This window comes from Bison bison, unplaced genomic scaffold (genome assembly GCF_000754665.1).
Source record: "Bison bison bison isolate TAMUID 2011002044 unplaced genomic scaffold, Bison_UMD1.0 scf7180017864349, whole genome shotgun sequence".
NCBI lineage: Eukaryota > Metazoa > Chordata > Mammalia > Artiodactyla > Bovidae > Bison > Bison bison.
In genome coordinates this window covers 5,524,070-5,550,471 of record NW_011494921.1, presented here as the reverse complement: position 1 = coordinate 5,550,471, position 26,402 = coordinate 5,524,070, and the positions used below count along the sequence as shown (strand labels likewise).

The 26,402-nt window shown below is 45.7% G+C and overlaps 1 protein-coding gene across 1 annotated transcript in view; it reads left to right on the top strand.

Annotated features, from left to right (window-relative positions):
- The window catches only part of ONECUT2 (one cut homeobox 2), a 56,944-nt gene extending 35,380 nt beyond the window's left edge, over nucleotides 1-21,564 (top strand). The window contains 1 exon segment of the mRNA XM_010854767.1: nucleotides 9,362-21,564. Coding sequence (XP_010853069.1) covers nucleotides 9,362-9,648 — 287 coding nt within the window. The 3' untranslated portion in view covers nucleotides 9,649-21,564.
- Nucleotides 21,565-26,402: the final 4,838 nt, after the last annotated feature.

The following is a 26,402-nucleotide window of genomic DNA, read 5'->3' as shown; positions in this document are numbered from 1 at the left end:
CTGGGCGGCCTTGCTTCCCCCGGGGCCTGCCCCTGCTTCCTAGAAGCCGCAGTTGCCCTGCTCCCTCCTCGCCACACCTGCCCTCAGAGCTGTTTCTTGTTTGTACCGGGGCTGTTGCGCAGGATGACTTTGAAGCAGAATTTCAGTGGCCCTCTTCCCAGGGGAAAAGGATGCAGTCAGTCTGGCAGGGGTTAAGCCTGCCACTGACCTGATTAAGCTGAGGCAGGCCGCCTTCAGCATCAGCCAGCCGGGGGCAGAAACCACACCAAGAAGGAGTCTCCTCTGCCTGCATCTGAGGCCAGTGTGTCTTCTGGGTACTGTGCAGGGCAAGGGGTGGCTCTCCACTGACCATCCTTGAGCGTCTCCAGGCATCATGCTATGCCGGTGGGGCCACAGTTCCTCTGCTTTGTGGAGGCATGGCCCCGTCACCACCACCCCTGCCACCCCAGGCCGCTGCAAGGACCTCTCTTTGTTTTGTGTGTTTTGTGTGTTTCCAGGGAAGAGGATTGGAAGGAAAGGTCTACCTCCGCATTACTCCCAGGCCAGCTGGTTGACATGGGAGATGATGCTGGGCAGTGAGGGAAGAGGGGAGTGCAGCCTGGAGGAGGGGGCACTGGGCAGGAGGGGAGGCCGAGCTGGAAAGGGCTGCTGGGTTCCTGGAGGACTGGGATGGGCCAGAAAGCTCACGAGAAGAAGCCAGCATGCGGAGAGGAAGCAGGAAAGATGGGAGTTTAAAATGGGGAGTGGAGAATTGGGAGATTGGGATTGACATATCCACACTGTAGATACTACACATCAAACAGATAACTAATGAGAACAAGCCTTACAGCTCAGGGAACTCTACTCAGTCTCTGTGGTGACTGAATGGGAAGGAAGTCCAAAACAGGATTTTTTGGACACACACACACGTATACACACACACACACACACACATATATATATATACACACACGCATTGCAACCCTTGGACTATAGCCCACCAGCCTCCTCAGTGCATGGGATTTTTCAGACAAGAATACTGGAGTGGGTTGCCATTTCCTCCTCCAGGGGATCTTCCCGACTCAGGGATCAAACCTGCATCTCCTATGTCTCCTGCATTGCAGGTGGATTCTTAACCCACTGAGCCATCAGGGAAGCCCTTAGATGCTAGGTATAAAACAGATAACTAATGAGAACAAGGCTTACAGCTCAGGGAGCTCTGCTCAGTCTCTGTAATGACTGAATGGGGAGGAAGTCCAAAAGGGAGGGGATTTTTTGGACGTGTGCACGCACGCGCACACACACACACATTCGTGTGTATATGTATATATATATATATATGGTTGATTCACTTTGCTGTACAGCAGAAACACAACATTTAAAACAACTCTAATAAAAATTAATTTTAAAAAAAGAGAAAAAAATAAAAAATCTAAAAGATGTGAGCTAAGAACACAAGCGTTGGGAGGCTGATGTTTCCGGACCCCAGAGACCGCATGGTACCCACAGTGACCCCACTAACTCCCGTGTGGTGCCTGCTCAGACCGCCTTCGCCAGCAGACAGTTCCTGACCCCTGCGAGGTGGTCCAAAGGGTTAACGAGACTGAAGCTTCTAGACTGGAAGGGAAGAGACATCCCGATTCCATTTCCCACTAGGGCAGGTAGGGTAAGTATCCCCCAAAAGAGGCACCTGCCCACCACGGGACTCGAGAGGAGGAAAGGGCTGTGTGTGGTAACAGCTTGGAGGGAATGGCTGACGACGTCCTTAATTCTTCGGACCCCTTGAGAAGTCAGGGAGAAAGACTGCGTTTGCATTTGGGAAGATAACGTAAGACAGCACCAGGCGGAGGGAGAGGAAGGCGGAAGGCACATCGTCAGGAGGATGGACAGACGGCAGTTTTTTCGGTCCAGTCCCCGGGAGGGGGAAGGAGGCGCAGTGGCCATGCCCCAGCCACCCGGCTGGGACCGGCAGAGCTCCGGACTCAGGCGGGGCAGGACCTGCCCTGACCGCAGCCGTTTCAGCCTTCTCCCCGTGTCCGTGGCCTCCAGAAAAGCAAGCCTACAGCGTCTTTTTGTTTCAAGTCGTAGGCCTGTTATTCATTTCCGTGAAACATTTTCCTTTCTGCCAATGGGGGCAATTAGGCTGGAGTCCACGGGACCCTTCTGGTGCTCATGATTCTGCAGCGGATCGTGGGACGGGTTCCCCAGAAACAGACGGGAGGCTGTCCCGCGCTTTTTCTCAGCAGGGACCTGCATTCTTGGGGCAGAATCCCCGTGGCGTGGGGCGGGTTGGGGAGTGGGGTGGTCTCAGCTCCAAAGCGAGCAGAACTGGCAGAGCAGGGCCGCTGCTGGCCCCTCGGGACTCAGAGCCGCGGGAAAGGGGCTTCCAGGCCTACGTGTCAGCCCCGACGTTCATTTTGTCATTCAGGTGCTAGGTCATGTCCGACTCTTTGCGACCCCGTGGACTGCAGCCCACCAGGCTTCCCTGTCCATCACCATCTCCCGGAGCTTGCTCAAACCCATGTCCGTTGAGTCGGTGATGCCATCCAACCGCCTCACCCTCTGTCGTCCCCTTCTCCTCCCGCCCTCAGTCTTTCCCGGCATCGGGTCTTTTCAAATGAGTCGGCTCCTCACGTCATGTGCCCTAAAGTCACTGAACTTTCTCACTCACGGCATGCAAATAGCAGAGACCTCTGTCCCAGCAAGGAAGATCAGTGATGGGTGAGAATGAGCCTTTTCCGTCAGAGGAACGACACGGTCTCTGCCCTTTGTGGCCGGCGGGGTGGGGGTTGGGGGGAGTGCCCTACCCGGCTGTGCATGAAAGGCAAGCCCATGGCGACGCGTCTCACTTGTCGCGCCTCCTGCATGTTTTGTCGAGTCTCTGATGCTGTCCCTCACCCTGTCCTGCCTCCCTTTGAATCCGCTCCTGATGGGAATGACTTCTGGCTGTACAGCCTTGCCACGTGCCTGGCTGCCCGTGTGCAAATGTTGGACGGCGCTGTGGCCAGCTGCCCTGGCTGCCGGAGGACAGCTGAGCCCCTGAGGATACCCAGGAGTGGCCTGGCCCCGTTGGGGGGACGCAGGGAGAAAGGGCCAGTGGTGGAAGTTCTCTCGCTCCTGGTGTAGGAAGATCCGCTCCAGGGAAGTGGCACGGGCTTGGAGATGAACTTTCTTTGTCAGGTTCTGCCCCTCTGAAGGGTGGCCACCAGCCAACAGGTGAATGGGCATCTCAGGGATCTTAGAGGGCTTCAGCCTCAAACCAGTGCTTCCCCTCTTCTTATTTCACCCTGCGAGCCCGGTAGTCTGAAACTTTTGTCCACTTGTCTTAGGCAGTAGCTGTCACCTCTGTTGTTGAACACAGATGCCTCCATCTCTGTAATCTGCTGGTCCCAGGTCGTGGGCCACAAAAGACAGGTAGTGTTATCCATCTGAGCTGATACTGTTCCTGCCCCAGAAGGGGAGGAAAAGCTCTGTAGCCCCAATAGACAGCCTCGTTGCACGCAAATGACTTCTCCTGTCTTTGCCGTAGACATGAGCTCTAACTTCCATGGCCCGTTTGGGGACCACTTCCCAAGAGAGGAAGGAAGATGGGGAATGGCTGGGGAATGACTCCCTCCTCCCATCCGGCAATACACACACACACAGACACACACACACACACACACACACACGGCCCCGTGGCACGCCCTCCCTTCTCTCCTGGAAGAGGGAGGAGAAGAAGCAGACCCCAGCGCCGGCAGGAGTCCGAGCTAACCTCCCATCCTCTGGGAGCAGAGCTTACCTCGAGTGGGAGGAGCTCAGCTCATCCACACGGCTGATGAGCACCGTCTGTTGGGTTTCCAGCACGTGTTCCTGGGCTGTCGGGAGCTACTTGGCATTTCCCGAGCTGTTGTGAGATGGGTATTTGACTGTAGCATGCAATGTTCTCACACCAAAACCGTTGACACTCTTGACTGTGCCCCTGGGCATAACTGACTTTACATCTTGTCTGAGAAATTCTGAGGTTCCTGCCTTCATGCGAACTCCCAGATGTCGTTTGATCTGTCTGCTTTTTCTTAGACTCGCATAGCAGATGTTTGCCCTCTTTTTGTACCTTCCTTCAGCTCCTGACCAACTGCTTTTGTAGGAATCATGGGGTGGCAGCTGCCAAGTGTCCGGACTTTGGGCATGTTACGTATTTGCTGCCTCATTCTTTTGGGCTTTTGGACTTGCCGTGCATTGTCAAACCACAAGCTGCAGCTTTGCATTCGTTCGTATCAGATCTGTTGGCTTTGGGAAGCTCTTGGGAAGGAATATACAGGATGTGTTGATCTGTTCTTTCTCTGCAGGCTGCTGAACGTTAAACTTTTAACATTTTGTCTCTTAACTCGTATATGGATATATCTTCAAATATAACCTGACAGGCCAACTTGGACCAGCATCAGCACTGCCTAAGTACCCTCTTAAAAGCACAAATACACCCCACACCAGTCAGAATGACCACCATTAGAAAGTCTGTTAATACAAGTAGTAAATGCTAGAGCGGGCGTGGGAAAAAGGGAACCCTACCACACTGTTGGTGGGGGTGTAAATTAGTGCATCTGTGATGGAGAACAGTATAGAGGTTCCTTAAAAAACTAAAAATAGAGTTACCATGTGACCGTGCAATCCCACGCCTGGGCATATACCCAGAGGAACTGTAATTTGAAAAGATAGATGCACCTCCAGTGCTCACAGCAACACTGCTCACCATAGCCGAGACGTGGAGACAATGCAAACGTCCATCAGCTGATTAATGGGTAAAGATGTGAGATGCACGTGTGTGTGTGTGTACGTGTGCCACACATAATGTGCATTTACACACACAGTGGAATGCTACTCAGCCATAAAAAAGAACGAAACAGTGTCATTTGCAGCAACATGGGGTGGACCTAGAGATTATCATATTAAGTGAAGTCAGTCAGAGAAAGAGAAATATTTGATGTTACTTATATGTGGAATCTAAAAATCGATACAGGTGAACTTATTTACAAACAAAAATACATTCACAGACACAGAAAGCAAACTTATGGTTACCAAAGGGGTTAACAGGGAAAGGGGAAGGAGAGTTAAGTTAGGAGTTTGGGATTAACATATACACACTGCTTTATATAAAATAAAGAACAGGGACCTACTGGACAGCATAGGGAACTAGATCCAATATCTTGTAATAGCCTATAATGGACAAATCTGAAAAAGAATATGTGTGTGTGTGTGTGTGTGTGTGTAACTGAATCACTTTTCTGTATACCTAAAACTGGCACAACATTGTAAATTAACTACACTTCAGTTTCTTAATGGGTTTTTTTAAGGCACCAATAAAGCATTATCTGAAGAATAATCAATACTGGTATGAAGGCTGAGGACTGTGTGATTAACCCAAAGAGAATGAATTGACTGAGGGTCTCAGCCGATGTTGGCAGAATCTATGTGGCCAGATCTTATTATCAGGCGGTTTCCCCACATCACTGTTTACTCAGAATCTTCCAAATGTGGGCTTGGTACCTGTGTCCCGGGAGGCTGGGGTGAGAACAGCAATTCGGGAACCTGAATTGGCTGTGGGGTCAAGCACACAGGCTCTCACGTCTCAGAAGCACCCTCAGAGGTTTGTGAAAGCTCAGATTCCAGAACCCTACCCCACATAGTGAGAGTCAGGATTTCTGGGGACAGACCCCCGGGGCTGCCCTGCAGATAGATTCTATTTAAGGGGCCAGGGGCGTGAGTGCCATCTCTGTAGAGGACGAAGATGGGGAGACCCAAGGGCTGGACGCCTGCCCTGGGCCTGCAGCCAGCCTGGAATGTGACCTTAGCTCAGTCACTTACACCCTCAGGTCTCCACTTATTTCATTTTAAAGTAAGAATAGTTCTTCCACTTACCTACCTTGGGATTCCTGGGGTAATCCAGCCAGAGGGGAGGTGGCATGCGCACACTTTGCCTCATGGAAGCCTCTACAGAGGTGAGCATCTTCCTTCCATTATGCTGATGAGGAAGTCGGGCACTGGGAGGTTATGTCATTTACCGAGATGCCAAGTGTTGGAGATAAAGGAGCCCAGATTAGGATCCAGGTGCTGGGCTCCCGAACATTTCATTCCGTCAGGTGCTCCTCTGAGACTCTGGGAGCCAGACAGATCCTTGTTCCCCTTCATGGGTCACAGCCTTGTCGTGGTGAAGTGGTTTGCATGACTCAGTGAAGCTATGAGCCATACCGTGTAGGGCCAGCCAACATGGACGGGTCCCGGTGGGGAGTTCTGACAGAACGTGGTCCGCTGGAGGAGGGAATGCCAACCACTCCAGTATTCTTGCCGCGAGAACCCCATGAGCAGTGTGAAAAAGCAAGAAGACACGACACTGGAAAGGGAGCCCCTAGGGTTGGCAGGTGTCCAGTATGCTGCTGGGGAAGAGCGGAGGGCAACTCCTCACAGCTCCAGAGAGAAGGAAGTGGCAGGGACAAAGCGGAAGTGACGTCGTGGAGGTGTGTCTGATGGTGAAAGTCAAGGCCAATGTAAAGAACAATATTGCACAGGAACCTGGAATGTTAGGTTCGTGAATCAAGTCTGGACGTGGTCAAGCAGGAGCAGGATATGGACCAGCCACATCACCTGGGAGCTCATTAGAAATGTTGGGCCCCACCCAGGTTGACCGCCTCAGATCCTGCGTTTGAACAAGCTTTCCAGATAATCCCTGAGCGATTAAGCTTTGTTTTTTTAGTATCTATGTATTTAGGCTGCGCTGGGTCTTCATTGCTGCAGGCAGGCTTTCTCTAGTTGCAACGTGCAGGCTTCTCACTGAGGCGGCGTCTCTTGGTGTGGAGCACAGGCTCTAGGGCATGTGGGCTTCAGTAGCTGTGGCACACAGGCTTAGTTGACTTGTAGCATATGGAAACTTCCGGACCAGGGATCGAACCCACGTCCCCTGCATTGGCAGGTGGGTTCTTAACCACTGGACCACCAGGGAAGTCCCCACTCTGAACTTTAGAAGCACGGTTTTGAGGATTGCACTACAGAAAGTTTACCAACACAGTTAAAGTAAATATCCAAAACCCAGCAAAAGTGTGACCTCCCAGGGATAATCAAAGAAGAAATCTTAACTGGGAAGTTCCTATGGGAGAAGAGTAACTGTAAGCTGTTTCAGCCCTTTCTGAGTTCCCATTGCAGGGCAAGTGCCCTTTATCTGAGAGAATCCAAGCTTTCCAAGAGATCGGGGTTTGGAATGAAACAAATTGTTTCTTATAGGTGTGTATATGTGGGCTTTCCTGGTGGCTCAGCTAGTAAAGAATCTGCCTGCAATGCAGGAGAGCTGAGTTCCATCTCTGGGTGGGGAACATCCTCTGGAGAAGGGAAAGGCTACCCACTCCAGGATTTTGGCCTGGAGAAATCCATGGACTGTGTATCCATGGAGTCACAAAGAGTCACAACTGAGCGCCTTTCACTTTCATATGTGTGTTATGTTTAATTCTCAAAGGTAACACAATTACTTGTGGAAGTAAGAGAAGGAAAAGTCAGGAGGAGAGGGTTTAGTAGAGCTGATGTCGCCCAGCAGTTTTACGGAGGGCTGTCCTGCCCCTGCCCTTTTTCACAGCTTCTTACTTGTTTTAGGAGTGATCCCTTTATGGCTGATGGCATCTGACAGGGAGGCTGGCCAGTTGGGTCGGGGGAAGTTCAGCTTCCAGAATATCTTTTCTGTGAGTGTTGGTCCTCAGGTTAAATCCTAAGACCCCGCCGTTTGAAGGATGTTCCCCTGATACTCACACCGCAGCAGCCCCACTACAGCTCATTCTCCTTGCAGAATGCAGAGAGAAGAATGGCCTGACCCAAAGCTCAGAAGCAAGACTCACAAATCAGGGCTTTGAGAAGTCTGAAAAGGCTTCCAGACAGTACTCCAGACAGCTCGCCTTGGGGGAACGTCAGAAGAGTACAAGGAGAGCTCAGCTGGGGCCAGAATGTCCAGTAGGAGTTGATTCAGGGAAGGATGCTCAAAGCTAGACTTCTGCTCCCTCCTTGCCTTTCCTGGATTAGCTGTGTCTGTTGTTGTTCAGACAGACTAAGTTGTGTCCGACTCTTTGCGACCCCATGGACTGCAGCACGCCAAGCTTCCCTGTTCTTCACTTTCTCCCAGAGTTTGCTCAGACTCACGTCCGTGGAGTCAGTGATGCCGTCTAATCTAACCATCTCATCCTCTGCCACCCTCTTCAGCTTTTGCCGTCAATCTTTCCCAGCATCAGTCTTTTCCAATGAGTCGGCTCTTGAGGCTACACAAAAACCTTGGATGAGCTGAGGTTTCTGTTCAGTGATTTTAGCGCGTGTTCTCGTGTTTAAATCTGTGACTTGTATGCACTGTACTAGCCCTTAGAGGTTACTTTTCTGGGACCCACTCTGTCTGTGAAATGTGCACATTCCTGAAAGAGTCAAGACACCACTTGTCCTCAGTATCCCAGGCATTCAGTTATATCCGCGGTTCCAAAAAGAGCCAGTCGGGAGCATCACACAGACCTGATGCCCGCCTTCCAGGAACGTGTAGGGTAAGGCGAGGCAGCAACACATATTAAAGTGTGCTGGCAGCCCAGGTGTGGAGACCTAGCTACTGAATCAGACACTCTCCATCTACTTATTCACGTATCTAGGGCTCTAATCTGATCCTCTGTAAATGTGGGTTCTTCTGCCAACCTCAGCCCTGGTCTTCATGTACTGGCTTCACATCAGACCAGCCAAATTACAACTGGTTAAACCAACTTTTTCATGGACTTCCCCTCCCTGTTTGATTTTATGTTGTTGTTTTTTTTTTTTTTTTTAATTTTTTCTAAAGTCTAGAGGAAGGGGATTTGGGGTTGGGATGATGCCATCACTCCTTTCATTCTGTTCACAACTTTTTGAGTCATGTGGGTTGAAGGTTTGATTTCGAGAAATGACACCACTTTTAAGTTTTGACTCCAGAAAGTCGCTGTGGCTCAGCTCTCAGCAGTTCTAGAGGGAGACTGTGAAAGAGGAACTGGGTAACCAGGCTTCCCCCAGGGGAAGGGGTCCTTTTCTTCAGAATACCTGATTTCACAGATGAAGAGTTTTAAGGGGGTGGGGGTGGGGGGTCAGGGGTGAAAGAGAAAGCAACAGGCGTTTGGTTCAAAAACCCGAGTGTGTAGAACAGCTCTGTTCTTTTCTCCTCTCTCCGTCCCCCCACTAACGGATGCCCTCCATCACGCAGAGATGAACTGGGAAGGCTGGTTACTGACAGCCAGGCAATTCGCAGAATAAAGTTTAACGGTCTACATCCCCTCTGCGAGTCTGCCCCTGTTCCTTGGTGCATCAGCTCGGGGGGAGGGCCGGGTCTCAGCCTCACCCTGACTCTCTGCTCCTTCTCTCCCCCTTCCAGCGTGCAAACGCAAAGAGCAAGAGCCCAGCAAGGACAGGAACAATTCCCAGAAGAAATCCCGCCTGGTGTTCACCGACCTCCAACGCCGAACGCTCTTCGCCATCTTCAAGGAGAACAAGCGCCCGTCCAAAGAGATGCAGATCACCATTTCCCAGCAGCTGGGCCTGGAGCTCACGACCGTCAGCAACTTCTTCATGAACGCCCGGCGCCGCAGCCTGGAGAAGTGGCAGGACGACCTGAGCGCGGGCGGCGCCTCATCCACCTCCGGCACTTGCACCAAAGCGTGACGGAAGGACTCTCAGCTGGGCACAAGTCGCCTCCCGACGAGGACAACTGATACCCAAAGAAAACGCAGAGGAAAGAGACATCGGATTCTTAGCTGGGGCCCTTCACTGGTGATTTGAAAGCACAATTCTCTTGAAACTTTTCTATTCTAGCTGTAATCATAGGCCAGGTGTTCTTTTTTGTTCGTTTGTTTTTAATGGCTATGGAATCCACATGCAAGCTGAAAACTAATCTCTTTGAACCGGACATTGTCCTCTGAGCGAGCGTGCTAAGCACCCCAGGAACCCAAATGGGGCCGTCCTAGAGCAAGTCAATTCCAGCTAGGGTCAGCCAATCAGGATTGCTTAGAATGTCAGCATCCCAGTTTGGGTTCTGTCAGCCTCTTGCAGTCAGCGTTCCCATGAGTTAATAGTAGGACTCTGGCTTGTATAAGGACTCTTGAGTTTGAGTTCCCAAGATGCTACAGTAAGAGAAGAATCTAGCAACAAGAATGACCTCATTTGCTTTCCAAGTGCTTAGCTTCATCAAACCGTAGTTCACCAACATTCACAGCCATAACATAAAAAACCATCCGAATGACAATTACTGAGCACAAGTTTTAAATATGGAAGTTTAAAAACAAAAACAAAAAAAAATCCAAGAACCTGTTTTTTCCCAACTCAGGCATCGTTTTCATTGAATGGTTTAGAAAGCTTTAAGTTGATCCAGTTTACAGGTTTCTTTTCCTTACCTCCTGGAAATCTCACATGGTCTTGGATCCATCAAAAAATAAAACAAACCAAGTCAGTTCACTTGAGCGCCAAGTATCAAGCACAACGAAGATAAATAGACAAGTGAGGAAGGTTCTGGATTCACTGCATCTGGATTTTCAAGACACCAATTGGGAAGTCAAGAGGGAATCATTGGGAATATGGCTTCAAGCACATTTTGCAGTTTGCTACAAATTCTGTTTGTACGTAATGAAAACGCACACTCAGGAGGCCAATTTAACTGTTATGGTATACGGAGCAAATGCAGCATTTTAAAAGATCTAGATTTTTTTAGATCATAAATGTATCCTTCTTGGTTATCCATCACCTGGTTCCTCCTATTGTGCATTATGACCACCACATAATACAGCCTCACGCTTTCAGATTTGGGTTGTTCCCTTGTCCACCCCATCAACAGGGATGTTTTCAGTGTTTCCTAGCAAGGGGAAAAAAGAATTCAAACCACCGAACATGTTGCTCATAACATCATCTAGTCCTGAATCTCTTTCATTATTGAATCATCCTAGCAGAACAGCTGAATAAATCTGGAGAAAAACACAGCACACCAAAGAAGCAGAATACTGCGAACCAAAGACATTTATTACTTGCCATTTTCTAGCCTGAAAAAAATACTGTGATTACTTTTAGAAGTCAGAAAACCTGTGCAACTCCAAATGGCTTTCAGCGCTCGCATTTGGCTCATCCCTGGGCCAACTGGACCGGCTACGCCAAGGATGTTAGCCAAGCCACCGAGCAAGTGGCTTTCCGGTTCCTGGCTGTCACCTTCCCACAGCAAGTGGAGGACGGCCCACAGGACCCCAGGAGATTGCGACAGTCACCATGTGCATATTTACCAGTGAATGGCCCCAGGTGGGCACCACAGGGGTGTTCAAAGCAAGCCAAACGCTGCAATGATGCTTTACAGACACTTGAGACTGACTTTTTTTATGAATTACTTAATCGAAACCAAAGAAACTTTTTCTGCACCTACTTCTGCAACAAACAAAACTGTCCCATTGAAATGAATAAAGAAAAACGGACATCCATGAAAATCCACCACCACCAAGATGGAAGCACGCCAGAAAGGAAAAAAAAAAAACAGAAACAAAAAACATCGAGACACACTGTGTTCGAATGGACCTCTTGGGACATTTTTTGGAAGCAGATTTTTAAAAAGGGTTTGAGACAGGAAGAGAAATAAGGAAGAGCCTCCGTGGCTGCTGCTCCATCCGACGACTCACGCGGTAATCTTAAAGGTGAAGATTGTCTTTAATTTGTGCCTATGCAGTTTTTCAAAAGAACACGGAACAGAGCAACAGAAACCTCAACAGCTACAATACCAAAGATGAGGATTTCTCACACCTTTGCTTCAGTTCATTATCCCCTCTTGCCTGGCTTAAATACTAATAGCGCCATTGATCTGTGTGTAAAGGTAATCAATTTTGTTTCTGAGCAACGAGAGGAAAGGGTCATTTATTTGATTTTATTGTTTGCCTATCATTTTGTTTTATGGCTTTCTACCCAACATGGAATCTCTCAGAAGATTCCATGGAACTCCACTTTAAGATGTTGGGGGTACTGAGCAGTTCTCTCTGCTCAGCAGAGCGTGGGGAATCTTACTGTCACTTGAATGTTCTTTGCTTAACCCTCCCTTACTCTTGGTTCCTTCTGTGTTCAGAGTCTCATCATCAAGGGAGGGAAGGAGAGTGAGGGTCAGGAGTAGGGGTCTTGGGGACGCATCCTCTCCCGAGCCACAGAACCAAAGAATTTGTAGAGGAATTGACAAGCCTCATCTTCATGTGATTGCTACATCCTAACAGGGCTTCATTTGGGGGTGGGGGGAGACATGTAAAAATGATTGTCAGTTTCTACTTTTCTATTAGCTTTTTAAAAAATCAGCTGTAAAGTTGCATTTCTAAAGAAAGAGATATATATAATATATGACTACATATATAGATTCAACTTGACATTGGTGATAACCCAAAGTTATTGCTGTTCAAATTCACGTCTTGTTTTTGTCAAGTGCTTCATCACTTAAGTACTCAGTTCAGAGCTTTGCTCATTTCTCATGCCATCCCAGAGTGTGGATGATTTAGAGTATTCTGATTTTTGTGAAAATTCCTGGGAAAGGTTGAAAGTCAAGTTCAAGCATTTCAACGTTTTAACGTGTTGATAAATGGGTCCATGGGACAAATGAGTGTTATTTGTATTTCGAGTCATCTCTGTTCTCTGTCTCAGCCATGATCAGGGTAGTGAGTGACGTCCATCCACCATGGCCAGGGAGGTGGGTATTCGTCTTCTCTAACTGCTGGGGAAGCTCAGTGGTCTGTTCCCACCAGTTACAGAGATGAGGCCAGCCCAGACACGTCTTCTTCAGGAGCCCTGTCCCATCGGGGTGTTCGAGATGCCCCTCAATGAGTAGATCCACCGAAGGGACTTCTTGCAGAAGTCCAGCTCCTGCTGCAGTGGGTTCACCAGGTTTCCTCAGGGTGGTAATGACCGATTTGTTTAGACAAGCCCGTGTGCAGCCACAGCTGGCACTGGGGTGAGGCAGTGGTGTTGGGGGTAGGGGTGTCTCAGTCCTGGAGAGCAAACACAAGGCAAGGAGTAGGGAGGATCCCCGATTCTTGCTTGGAAGACCTGTTGTCTGTGGTGCCAGCCCCTTGCCCCCTCCACATCAGTCTCCCTTTGCAGAGGCAGCAGCCTGGAGCCATGAAAAGAAAGTAACTTTCCGTGGCTTTTATAATCATCCTACCCGGGGATGTTCCTTGACTTTGCCCTGTGTTGCTTTGTCTCTTGCTCATTCTCCATGTCTCCTTTGTCAAATGACCAAGAAAAGAGCATATTTCAGCAGGGGAGTGCTCCTATTGGGTTGATAAAAGCAAATTTCAACTTGGGCATTTCTTAATGAATCTTTGTGACTCATGGCCAATGGAAATGCTTGTTCTTCCCGAGACTGGGCTGAGGAGCGAAGCCTGCTTGGTTTGGTTAGTGATTCTTTGGCATGCCAGTCTCAGCATTTGGGTCTCTGGTGTCCTCTGAAGATGTCTACACTGAAAGAGGCTGCCTTCGTGGCCTGAGATTTCAACCCTGGTCCAACCAAGTGTAGACACATATACCCTCAGTGTTCCTGGGGACCACAGGGAGATATCATAATGTAAAAAAAAGGCAAGAACTTCCCTCCGGGGTTTTGATAAATGTCTCATAGCAAATAATGCCATACCAGAGAGAAGTGCTTGCTTTTGAAAAATTATTTACGTACATATATAAATACATGTGTGTGTCTATATATTTGTGTATTGAAAAGTTAAGTCCTACAGAATTTCAATTTGTTAAAAATGTGAAAGAAAGAAGAAAAAACCCTGCAAACTGAATTATAATGGAATTTGACCCACTATGTCTTTCCTCAAGCATTTAAAAACTTAGGTTACCAATTTTAGAAAAAAAAACTCTTTGGACTTAGTTATAGTTTAGGATCCATTTCCTCAATCCAAGAAAAATTCCAGGCATTAGCAATGAAAAGGGCAGGGCAGAGTGAAGGGACAGTTCCAAACCAAATTCACATTCTTGAGACAATGGAAATCCAAAAGCTATTGGCTGGAAAATTCTTTATTTCTTTGGGGAAATAGGTTTGCCTCCGTTTTTGTTTTCAATGTGATTTTTGTTCTGAGGATGTAGTTCTTTCATTCCAGGAAACTTTTATTTTAAAAAGAGCCAATATATTTCTTAAAAAAAAAAAAAAGAAAACAGCAACAACAATAAAAACTCATCCACAATATTTAAAGGCCTTTCCAAAATGTAAAATAGCATGTAGGTTGTAACACTTAGCAGTACAGGTGGGAATAAGGCAGGTGCCCTGACACTTGGGAGAAATCACCTCTGCAGGGTCTCTTTTCCTGAGGGCTCTGGAAATTCAAGCTTATTTTCATCTCTAGCTAAAATAAAATCAAAATTAGGAGTAAATCTGATACACACACACGCACATTTTTGTTAAGTCAGACAATGTATTTCAGAGCCAAACATAAATGCCTTTTAGATGGTCAGCCATTTTTCTTTATGCTGGGTGTCCACCTATTCATGCTGATATATTAACGTTAAACAGCTTTTTGAAAGATATGACTGCCACCTGGGTGCAGGGGAATGCTTTCCCAGTTTTGAAAGTGCTGGTAGAATTATAGACATGTCCGTTGATTGCTGTTCCTGAAGCATCGTGACAATATACCTTTGTGGTGAACTCTGATTTTCAGGAGGTTGTATAGTAGAAGTAGGAATTCTTAAAAATAGAAAAAGAGCAGGCTGGGTTCCAGTCTTATTGAAGAATAATGGAGTATATTAAAAAGTAGAGAAAAAGATGATCCATGTGGTCAAGCAAGGTTGACCCCAAAGCCCAAACCCAAGTACTGTGACAGTAACTGTCACTATTCCTAACCAATCAGAGCTGATTTTTTTTTGTTGCTGCTGCCAATGCCTTTTGGTTCAGACTAGTTAGCCTACAGTAAGAGCAAGTGAAACGTGGTAGACAGAAAAGGGATACAGTTGGTTTGCGTATAACGTTCTGATGTTTACTTGTAAGATTGGAGAGCTTTTATACATTTAGCAAAGACCAAGTCGCCTCTACAGCAACAGCAGATTCTAGTTTTCAAATAAGGCCACAAAATCCTTACTAAAAGAAGCAAGTGTACCGAGTTCACTGTATAAATCTTACCTAGTTAATGACGTTGGCTTTAAATATGGCTGTCCCAATGCCTATTTTCTACCTATGATTTTTTTTTTCTTTCCAAGGGCCAAGGGGAGGGAGGGTTGGTTTATTTGTTTTAGAAAGTCTCAGAATTGGTTATAAAAAATTTTTAATGTATTAAAATGACATAGAGCCTCCCTTAGGTAGGCCCTGAACTTACAGTTGAGGCTGATGGGCTGTTCTGTGAACCCCACGGGGACCGGAAGTCTTCCTGTTCTCAGATACCAAAAAGGCTCTGACAGCCAGAGGCAAGTGAAAGCTGGAGCCTAAGCTTTCCTTACTGGTGTTGAGTTTAGTTGCCTGGAATTAACCAGTTCATTCCCTTTTAATGGAGGAAAAACACACATGGCTACAGATCTGTTCATTCCACAGAAGTCTTCCACTCTGCTCCAGCCTTAGCAGAGATATTTCCCACCGCATAAACCTTGGTAGACACATTTGCCTAATCCTTGTACCGTCTTCAGCTTGAGTGTATACAGATTTAGACGCCTCTTTCACCATGTATTCTCAAAGGCATCTTATAGCAACACCCATGGCCTGTGAGTGTCCACACTGCACAGACACCTCCATACATCCAGACATACTGTCCCTGTCACAATAAATACGTTTTCAATGGTCGTTTGACATATATGTGGTACTTCTACAGTGTACACTGTTTTTATTATTTATTGTAACATTGAAAACCAAAATGCGGGGTGGGGGGGGAACATTCCAGCATCTTCATTCCCTACACTTGGAATTCCACTCATTTGGTCACATCCAAGGTAAACTCAGCTTTCAAGAAACCTTGCATTTTATTTAATCATCTGTGTAAGAATGACACACGTGCTTGATGACTTCGGTTGAATAGCTTTATTCTGGATCTTTCATTAACTAAAGCTAAATCCAAAGACCTGAAAAAAGAACACACACCCCCAAAAAAAAGGAAAAGGAAGGAAAAAGTAGCAAAGTACGAACTAATAAAGAAAAAAGTGGGCTCTGGTTTCCAGGGTTGAGAAAATGGTGATGTGGTCGTGGGGGGGCTGTGTCAGCTAGAGGGAGGGACATGGTGATTTTTTTTTCATGCTTGTCACATTTAAATGGTCTTTTTGAATGTGAGAAAGTTCAGAGGTTATAATTTTCTGCTTTATTTTCATTTAGACTGTGGAACGAGGCTATACGTTTTGTCCATTGAAAAATGAAGACAAAGAAACCTTTTTTTTTTCCCGTTATCTCTTTGGGTTATAACCCAACAAGCTAAGTACCATTAATGTAATTAATTTATTTAAATTAGTTTTTAGCACACTGAATGTATAGGATTTTGATAATTACTTAATCTTTCCTTACTCTGATTTTACTCTTTGTGCTTATTTATCAGAACCTAAACCAACGGTGCATCAGAGATGCGCAATCCCTTTTAGAATCCCCTTGAAGGTCTGCTTTATAAAGCAGAGAAATTCTGTTACAGACAGGGAAGAAATACAGGTTACAAAAAAAACAATTGAGGTATTTTTCTTTCTTGAATTAACTTTGAAAATAGTTTAAGTAACAGTGATTAAATTATTTAAGTTCGCAGCCCCACCTGGTACCAAGCGAACTTCACCTTTTAATTATTGGGGCCCTCAGAGCCTTCATATTGTAACTTATTTATTTAACTTATTCAGCATCTGCAAAAGGTGCACGATATAGTTTATATTTTTTATTTAAAACAACAGAAAGCACTGCAGTTTGTTTGCTGTCAGACGGACAACAGAGCAAAGTTTGTGGACAAGCAATGACTATTCAACCCGAACCTGTGCATTCAGAAAACGCATGCTGAGACCCTGCTTCACCAGCCTGGATTTCGGGGCTTCTGTACAGAAACTGGAATAATAAATTAAAAAAAAAAATCAGAACAGCAAAAAGAAACCCTTACACTAGCTGCTTCCAAGAATGAACTCTGTGTGTGTGTAAAACAACAAACAAAAAAGGAAAAAAAAAAAAAGCAGAAAAAAAAAAAAAAAAAAAGGAAAAACTTTCTATTTCTAGTGAGAACCAAAGAAGGCTACCTCACTGACTTTTTCCATTTGTAATTTTAATCGTGTTGATGACACCAAAGATACCAAAGATTTCTTTCTCTGTGCGGTCTGCATTTTGCTTGTGCTCTTTTATAATTTTAACTCTTCTCTCTGACGTATGGCATGTATGGCCACAGCTCAGATACCCCAAAGAAATAGTTAATCTATGCGACAGTGGCTGCTGATCGGGAAAGGGATGTTTTCTGTGTTTTTCTTCATGCGTTCGCTGTCCCGCCCACGTGTTCAGGATGCGTGTTCAGATGTTGCCGTCACTGGGTCCTGAAATTCCAGATTGATGAAGAAGCCTGGTTGAAAGTGGCCTTCGGTCCCAGCCACGACCTCTGTGCCCTGCTTTGGAGCTGCCACAGTTGAGATTTCCAATAATAAGAATCCTAATCATTGGACGGTAGAGCTGGAAGGGACCTTAAGAAGTTTTTAGTCCAGCCCCTGGAGGCCCAGAGGAGTGAAATAGTTACCCGACGCAAGTAACTGACCCAGAGGCAAAGCCCAGTCAAGCCTCTGGGTCACTACTGTGTTCACGCCTCGAGCGCCTCTGCCTGAGACGGGCCACACGTTGGCAAGAGGAGGAGGGCTTGGAGCTTGTCATGGACATTTTTACCCGGTAGAAATAGGAACAGGTATTTTGGTATCTGTCTAGCTAGAATCTCAACATAAAGTCACATGAGATCAGTTGCTTGTAAATGTGGTTAGCCTTGATCTATTAGAGCTCACAGAGGGGTTTTTGCCCTGGAAGTACACGCTGTTCCATTGAGATCACTGTTGAACCTCCTGCCTCCAGAGTGTTGTAGAGACAAGCTTCTGATTCAGTGAGAAGAGAAAATTCATTCTTGGTCTGCTGAGTTGAATTGTTATGCATATTTTTATTTGCATAAAAATAAAAAATGCATAAAATTTGCATTTGTCAGTATTTGTCAGGGGAATTCGATCACCATTTATACGTGTGACATTTAAGCTGTTCAGCTTTTCCCTTTTCCTCTTGACACAATACATCGTTTCGAGGGCACCTCTGTACTTATGAGAGAAGTTTAAGCCATGTATCATCGGATGCTGAAACATTACTCATTAGGAAAAAAAGATGACCACAAAATTTCAGAGGAATCAATTTGCCAGTTTAGGAAACAAGTGCTTAAAGTTACTTCTCTTTTCCCTTCTTACTCATGAAGTGAATTGGTCTTAAGTTTCTTTTGAGTCAATTAACTGATTAATTCACCACTAAGATTCAGTCACCAGAGTGATTTGTACATGAGCAAGGTGAAATCATTCTCAACTGTTGACCAAATGAGTTTCAGACATATGTGAAGATCAGCCTCCAGTCTGATTGTTTATTGGATACTAGTATTTTGCATTTCAACTAACGTAGTTCTCTTTCAGCTTTTTAAATGACCATTTACACAAAGAAGCTAAGGAGGGAAAAGACCAGTCAATTCCTCCAATCCACGCATGGATGTGAGTATAGCTAGTAGAGGAAATTAGAAGCTAGACTGACAGATTTGAAGATAACACTCAGTTATCCCTTCCTGTAGTTTCCAAACAGCGTACTGACCCATGTGAATCTTCTTTCTGGTCCAAACAGGCTCCAAGCACCATCTGTCCCCCCATACCAGGCAAAGGTGTAAGGCCTGACTTTCAGATAGCAAATTGCTTTGGTTTTCTTCCCAAATTCCTATTGAAGTAGCATTCTCCGAATACCCGGGAGACAGGTGTTCTCCCAGACCAAGACGATCTGGTGGTTGAGCAGCGAAGTACTCTGTAAGCCAACACCGCCTTCCCCAGCCTTCTGACCACCAAGCCCCTAGAAGAGGGAGTGCAGGGAGACGGATGGCAGCCTGAACACAGAAAACAGCCCCGGTTGGCAGACCCTTCCTCAGCAATTCCCCCCTCAGCCTCATGCTTCACTTGCAAAGTGTGATGTAACCACGGGACGAGTGCCTTGCTTGAACCAAAGCAACGATTTAGCCAGTCTGGACTTCTCTGTGCTTTTTTTTAATCCTTCCTGTGAATACCTCAGCTTCCACTGGGCCTCCATACAGTAAATTGGTGGGCTTATTGTACTGTGGTGCTTTGCAATGCAACCCTGCAAACAACGAGATTTGTACTAATACCAAAGGTTCTTTCTCTGTCTCTCCTCTGCCTCCCCTGTTCTTCTCCCTTTTCTAGTTCTTCACGGTTCCAAAGCTTTAATATGAACCTGGGCATGTTGGCAATGCAGACCGCGCAATTCCTTACCGAATTTTCTCAGATATACCTCATAGATAATAGTGTTTAGAGTAATGTTATTATAGCGTATGTAATAAATTATTCACTGTTTCTTTTGGTAACTGTGATTTAAAAAAAGAAAAAAGAAAAAAAAAAAAAGCTTTATACGTTTTAGGTTGTGCTTTTGTAATAGACGAAAAGGTGAGCTTAAAAAAAAATGTATGGTTTTCACCCCCCCCCCTTTGAATTTTATTTATTCTGGATTGGGGAAAGTTGCAGAATGAGCCCAAAGTTTACAGTTTCATATTTTGCTGAAGAAACAATCTGTGTTCATTTGCTCTGTTGAAAAAAAAAATTTATTATTTTCTACATTTGTGCTACTTGGTCTGAACAATTAATTGTTCTGTGTTAACAGTGTAGTATTATAATTAGCAACTGCCAATCAGTGCTATAATTTTATGCATGAGGCTAAAAATTTAGCAGTGTGATGCATTGTGGTCTTAAATAGCAACGTTTTTCATTTTGAACTAGATCTTCCCCTTTGGTTCAATGGACTTTATGTATGCATGGGCGCCAAATTGTTCATTAGCGGTTGTGGAACGGTTGTGTATACATTAAACTGTGAAAATGTACACAGTTCAGCCTCAGACAGTGGTAATATTGGTTTTATTGGGAGCTGTCTCACCTCGAAAATACCTTGACCTCTGTTGGGATTTCAAACCGAGTCAGACTCAATCGAGTTCACGTGCGAGGAGAAGGGTCGTTCCGAGTCTGAGCTCGCCACCTCGCATCCCCCAGATTCTCATAACCCATTATCTCACGCCATGCGAGAGGAGTTTGGAAACGAGCACTGAAAAACAGCTCTGCATCTTAAGTTCCCACAAGAGAGTCCTTTTGACTTTCTGCTCCTGACCTCAGACATAACTGGCCACCTGTATGGAGATGCAGATCGACCCAGGACTTGCCTCTCCTGGGTCTTCGTGCTCGATTTCCTAGAAGAAGACTGGAGTATTCTGTCAGGGCAGTTCAGATGGCGTCAGTATCATTCATTGTTCTCTGAGTTCTCTGTCCCTTTTCCTGGACAACGCCACCAGCTGTTCCAGTTTTTGGGGGGCAAAGATAGATGGCCATTCCTAAAAGCTTCACCTGTGCACCCATATCATGGATTTTCCTCCCTAGAGTGAGAGATGGTTCTAGCTTACTCTTTTCTGCCCAACAATGTTGCATCTATCCTAAAGCGGGTATAAGAAGTTTTGAAACCTAGTTTAGTAAAACCTTCTTTGTATAAACTCCCTAATTATCTGAGGCCCCTATATATCTCAAAAAGTATTTTCACTTGCAGTGGATTGGGCAAACTCGTTCTTTCTTATTTTGGGTCCCGAGGCCCATTCTCAAGTTTCATACCTATTCCCCCAGTCAACATGCTTGACATAAAACCAAATCAGTTGCCAAGCACACTTTGTTTTGCATAGGAGTGCAGCTTAGGAAACAGCAGTGGGAAGGCCGCAGCCCGCTCTGCAAAATGTTGGAAATCACCCACGGTAGCACATTGATATGACCATCCATGAGAATATACTGAAAATGCGCTTTCATTAATAATGCCAAGAAACATTTTATTTGGCCTTATAAAGTAGATCGTGATAATGAAAGCTTTGTAATAGATAGTCTTGATTTCTTCCCTTATTAATCTGCCAAAGACAGGAATGGATACAAGAATTTTAAGTCGATTTTTGTTGACCATTTATGATTGTAATCGTGTTTAATCTTCCAGAAAGCTTTCTATGTTCTTCCGCCGTAAAACCAAATGGATGTTTCAGTCAAGTTCTCCTCACCCTCACAAACCCACACACGAATCCTCTCGAAGCAGGTGTTGTAGAATCTACGAAATTCAAATGTATTTTAATCCGAAGTAAACAGAGGAGTGTCTGAGACATGAGTGTGCCCAACAGTTTTTATTATGAGAGACGCATGGGTCTGGCTTATTAACTAGGATTTGCCAAGAAGACTTGTCTTATGAAACTCGAGGTATATTTTGTTATGCCATTTTATGTCCTTTTTTTTAAAAAAAAAAAACTTTGTGGAAAGTGATATGTTGAATCAAGTGTAAGCTGAGTTTTCCAGACAACTGAAGTAGCTACATCGTGAATGTTATTTTGTTATTAAAGGGTTTTTACTCAATGCTTGTGCCAGTGGATGTCCTTTTCCTTGGAGACACAGAACTATGGAAGTGCCTCACCTGGGCCTGGGTTTCCCTCCTGCTCTCTTGGGGACATGTGGGCCTGGCCTGGGAAAGGAAGGTCATGGGCTGGAAGGTAGAGTTTGGCTCTAGGGCACGTGAATGTGAGAGTGTTCGTTGCTCAGTCGTGTCCACCTCTTTGCAACCCTGTGGACTGCAGCCCACCAGGCTCCTCTGTCCATGGAATTCTCCAGGCCAGCGCACTGGAGTGGGTTGCCATTTCCTCAAGATCTGCATAACTATCAGCTTTGAAGAGAGCTGGGTCCAAACTTTCTAACCTCACTCTCTGGACCCCAACAGTTCTCTGACATCCCTTGGCCTTAAGCACATGCCGGCATGAAGGCAGACCCCAGTTCTTACAGGAAAGGCCAGGACGTCAAAATAGCCATCCTGAATCCTCGGTCGCCCACCGGACACTCACCTGTCCTCAGGCAGGGCTCCGCCAGCCAGGGTTGTGGGTGGCCCATCTGGTTGGCTTGACCTGCGCCCTCACTGTGCTGCAGGGGTCCGGGTCCCACACTGCAGTGGGGCTCATTTAAGTCAGAGCCCCCCACGTCACCCTTCCTCTGCACCCTGGTTTAGTGAATCCATCTGTAGATTTTACAAACAATTATTTGGAGAACAAAGAGAGGTATGAATGGGTTTTCCTGTTGTTTTGTTTCCAGTTTATATTTTGGCTATCCCCAGTTCTTTGATCTGGAAAATAGACGAGGGGAAAGGAGATGTCGGTGCCTCTCTGCCTGGCCCCTCTCTCGGGGGACCATGCACGTTGCCCGTGTTACTGGTTTTTCTTAGAGGACAGGCTGAACCACAGCTATGGAGCCAACCAAAAACATGGCCCATTGATGCCTACTTTAATCTCTGTTTGAAAGTCCTCTTCAAAAGTCTATACAATGTGGGGGCTTCCCCCGTCTCCCTTGCACGCGTGCGTGCAATGCGTGCTAAGTCGCTTCACTTTCATCCAACTCTGTGCGACCCTGTGGACTATAGCCCGCCAGGCTTCCCTGTCCATGGGATTCTCCAGGCAAGGATACTGGAGTGGGTTGCCATGCCCTCCTCCAGGGGATCTTCCCAGCCCAGGGATCAAACCCACATCTCTTAAGTCTCCTGCCTTGGCAGGCGGATTCTTTACCACTGGTGCCACCTGGGAAGCTTTCATCTCCCTTGCTTTGATCCAATTTGGCATTAGCTAAAGAATCTGATTATTATGTAGCAAAAATTTTTTCAGATTATGACAGGAAACCTGCTACCTGGACATCAGAGTTAACTCTTCAAAGACCATCCAGCTGTTGAACAGGTAGTCATACCATTATCAGATACTTCCTTGAAGCTAGAATATTATTTCCCTTCTTTACTATGTCTTTTTGTGTTACACAAGTCTAAATGGGGCCAGCAAACTTCATACCGTGAACGGTTATAATGTACATGTTAATTCACTTCAGTCGTGTCCTACTCTTTGTGACCCTATGGACTGTAGCCCACCAGGTTTCTCAGTCCATGAGGTTCTCCAGGCAAGAACACTGGAGTGGGTTGCCATTTCCTTCTCCAGGGGATCTTCCCCACCCAGGGATCGAACCCACGTCTCTTACATCTCCTGCGTTGGCAGGCAGGTTCTTTACCACTGATGCCACTTGGAAAACCCACAAGAGATTATAAGATACCTGGCAAATTGGAATTCCAGAAACAAGAAGATAACCTTCCCACTGAGAAAATGATAAAGAACATCTGCGTTTGGCAGGCAGGAACTGAGAGGATACAGACTTAATCTTGGTGTTGGCTCCTCTTCCAATCCACACCTCCAATCACCAACTCTTATTTTCACTCACTCAGTCCGAGAGCCATTGAGTCTCCTCTGGTCTCAGATGCCAAAGAACTTCGTAAAGATGATTTGGAATTGACCAGCATCCCCATTAGTTCCCTTCTTCATCCTTTGCTTTTCTTCAAGAAGGTGTTTCCCTGGACTGCAAAGAAAAAGCCTGGCCTTTTTTTTCACTCTTCTTATTCTAATATTTCTACCCAAATTAATATTTTACTGGCACAGGTGCTGAAGATTCTTACTTGGTTGATGACTTCTTACTAGAGAAACTGTCCTTCCACCGAAGTGAGTGAGAACAAGTTCCAATGTCTTCCATCGGTTTTTCTTCTCGGGATCAAATCAGTTAGGGCTCTTTTCTCCCTTTGGGCCCTGATGACCTCAGAGGTGTTAAATTTGGATATTAAAAATGCCTTTTAATTTCACAGGCTGGCCTGTGGGTCTTGAATCCTTCTTTCCAAGCTGTTGGTTGCTGTATGATTTTGAAAGTGACTAAAAGGAGAGAAGGAAGGGGAAGGACAGAGAGAAGAATTTGTCCCAGCTCTATTTAAAGTTTTAAAAGGGGAAGGAGAGACTCATTAAGTCACAGACAAATGGCTTTACCATCAGAGCCCATGCTTAGTCATGGGGCTTCTTGGTCAGCTTTTCCAGAAACCCAGCCCTTTAGAAATCCAGGTACCTTTGCTAGGTCTCCACCCAGATTCTAAGAGAAGGGATCAGAGAGTCACATACATACCTCTTGCTCGGGTTCCTTGCTTTTACAGCTATTATCTCCAAGAAAATCATGGAAGAAAACTTTAAACTTTTACTTCCGGTCAAAGTAAAAGTGACCTCTTTTATTTTAGGTAGGAGACCTCACCTCTCCTACCTAAAATCAGGAAAACACACTCCTAAAATCTGCATTCCTTTCTGTTTTGAAAAAAAAAAATCACACACACTAGTTAATTCACATTATTTCCTTTTAACCCTCAGCTATACTGACAAAGCATACTATCATCCAGATTTTGCCCCATCTTGGACCTGTTAAGGCCGACGGTGCTGAAAGATTTTCCAGGGATGGTCAACAGGGTGGATGTTTGGTGGCTGCCCTGAAATGCTGGTGAGGACGAGAAGCACACCACGCTCCGGGCTGCTCACCCCTTGATAAGCTCCCAGTCCTTTGGAAGATTTGATTGAATGTTAATTGCATTTTCAGTTCTGCTCATTTCCCACCCTGGTGTTTTGTCTGCAGCATTACTTACACTGGATTCTTTCTATTTTTATTCCTATCATTAAATAGTAGTGCTGTAAATTCTGCAATTAATGTCAAATAAACTGCTTTCACTCACTGACCATGTCTCAGCTGGCCTCTTTCTCTTTTCGTGGGAAGGTCTGAGTGTCCTCCCTGCTGCCTCCCGTTGTGGTTTCAGAAAGAACAGTCAAGTTGTTCTGCTTCGTAAGACGGCAACTTCTTACCTCTTAAAGGATGCAAGGCAGGTTTTATCATCACCAGATCTGTCATCCCTGCCATCGGTTACAAAGGGTTAGGGATGCCCCTGTAAAGATGACCTTATTCTTAACCCACAGAGATTAAAAAAAAAAAAAAAAAACTTTAGCGGTAACTCATCCTAACTTTATCCTTATACAGATTCCATATGAGCATCAGATTCCATATGAGCCTCCTAAACCAGAAATGGAACATAGGTTCCTTTAGGAATCAGACCTCCCTTGCATTCCCCCAGGTTCCAAGTGAGAAATTTTGTGGATTCTTACATTCTGTGAAGGCAAGGGAAGACAGGAGGGGTTCTCCAACCTATCTATCTTAATACCTTTAATCTTACCAGTCACCAAAGTTCATTGGTCACATTTCTCACAATAGTTGATAGGCTACAATTTTCACCATTAAGATGTTACTTCTGGCATTCAGTGTGCTGATTAGCAGAGCCTGGCACGGACTGAGATATGGATGGCTGAAGCACAGATGTGAGCAGTGGCTGCCCAGGATTAAGACCCTTTAGGAAGCATGTTCCTGCACACCCTTGATGAGGGCAACTTACTGCGCCCAGACTGAAGCTTGAGCACATGCACTACACCACATTTTCCGTGCTCAGCCTGCTACGGTAAGCCAGGGTCATTATGACAACAGTTCAGCCCTTATTCACATCCTATGTTAGGAAAGATTGGAGAGTATATGTTAATTTCCACATAAATAAAGATACATACTTTACACTGGCATTTAAAAACTACTTCTGGGGACTTGGTCCAGTGGTTAAATATCCATGCTTCTTAACTGCAAGGGGTACAGGTTCAATCCCTAATCAGAGAACTAAGATCCCACATGCCATACAGTGCAGCCAAAAAGGTAAACAAAATAAAAATTACTTTTCTATTCCTTTATTTATTCATCTTATTTTTCCTGCAACCGGTAGTACAGGTATTATTCTTCTCATGGAATAATTAAGTGCAAACAGTTTCATACTCACCTAATAATAACAACTCACACAGATGGATAGTTATCATGTATGAGATATTGTGCAAAACATTTGACACCATTTATCTCATCTTGTTCTCCCAACTGCCTTATAAGGCAGGTACTATAATTATCTCCACGTTACAGATGAAGGAACAGGTATTGAGAGATTAGGTAACTTGCTGTGGGTCACTCACGAGGCAGCCTGACTCCAGGGCTGAGCTCTTATACCTGCAGAGTTTCCTTGGGTTAACTGCAGAGTTGAGTAATCACAGCCTGGGGCTCCTACGCCTGGGTTCTTTCAATAGGAAGTCCTGTTCATTAAGCAGCAGAGATGGGTGGAAGTGAAGACCAGCAGTTCAAAGGTCCTTCTAGCATCTCCACCAGGTGTGTTCACAGCTGAACACTCGTTTTGTTATGACTGAGAAGTTGCTCACAGCTCCAAGTCTCCATTCTGCTCTTGGGAACTCCATCTAGGACATTCGTGTGGAACTCCATGGAGATGACAAGAAATGATT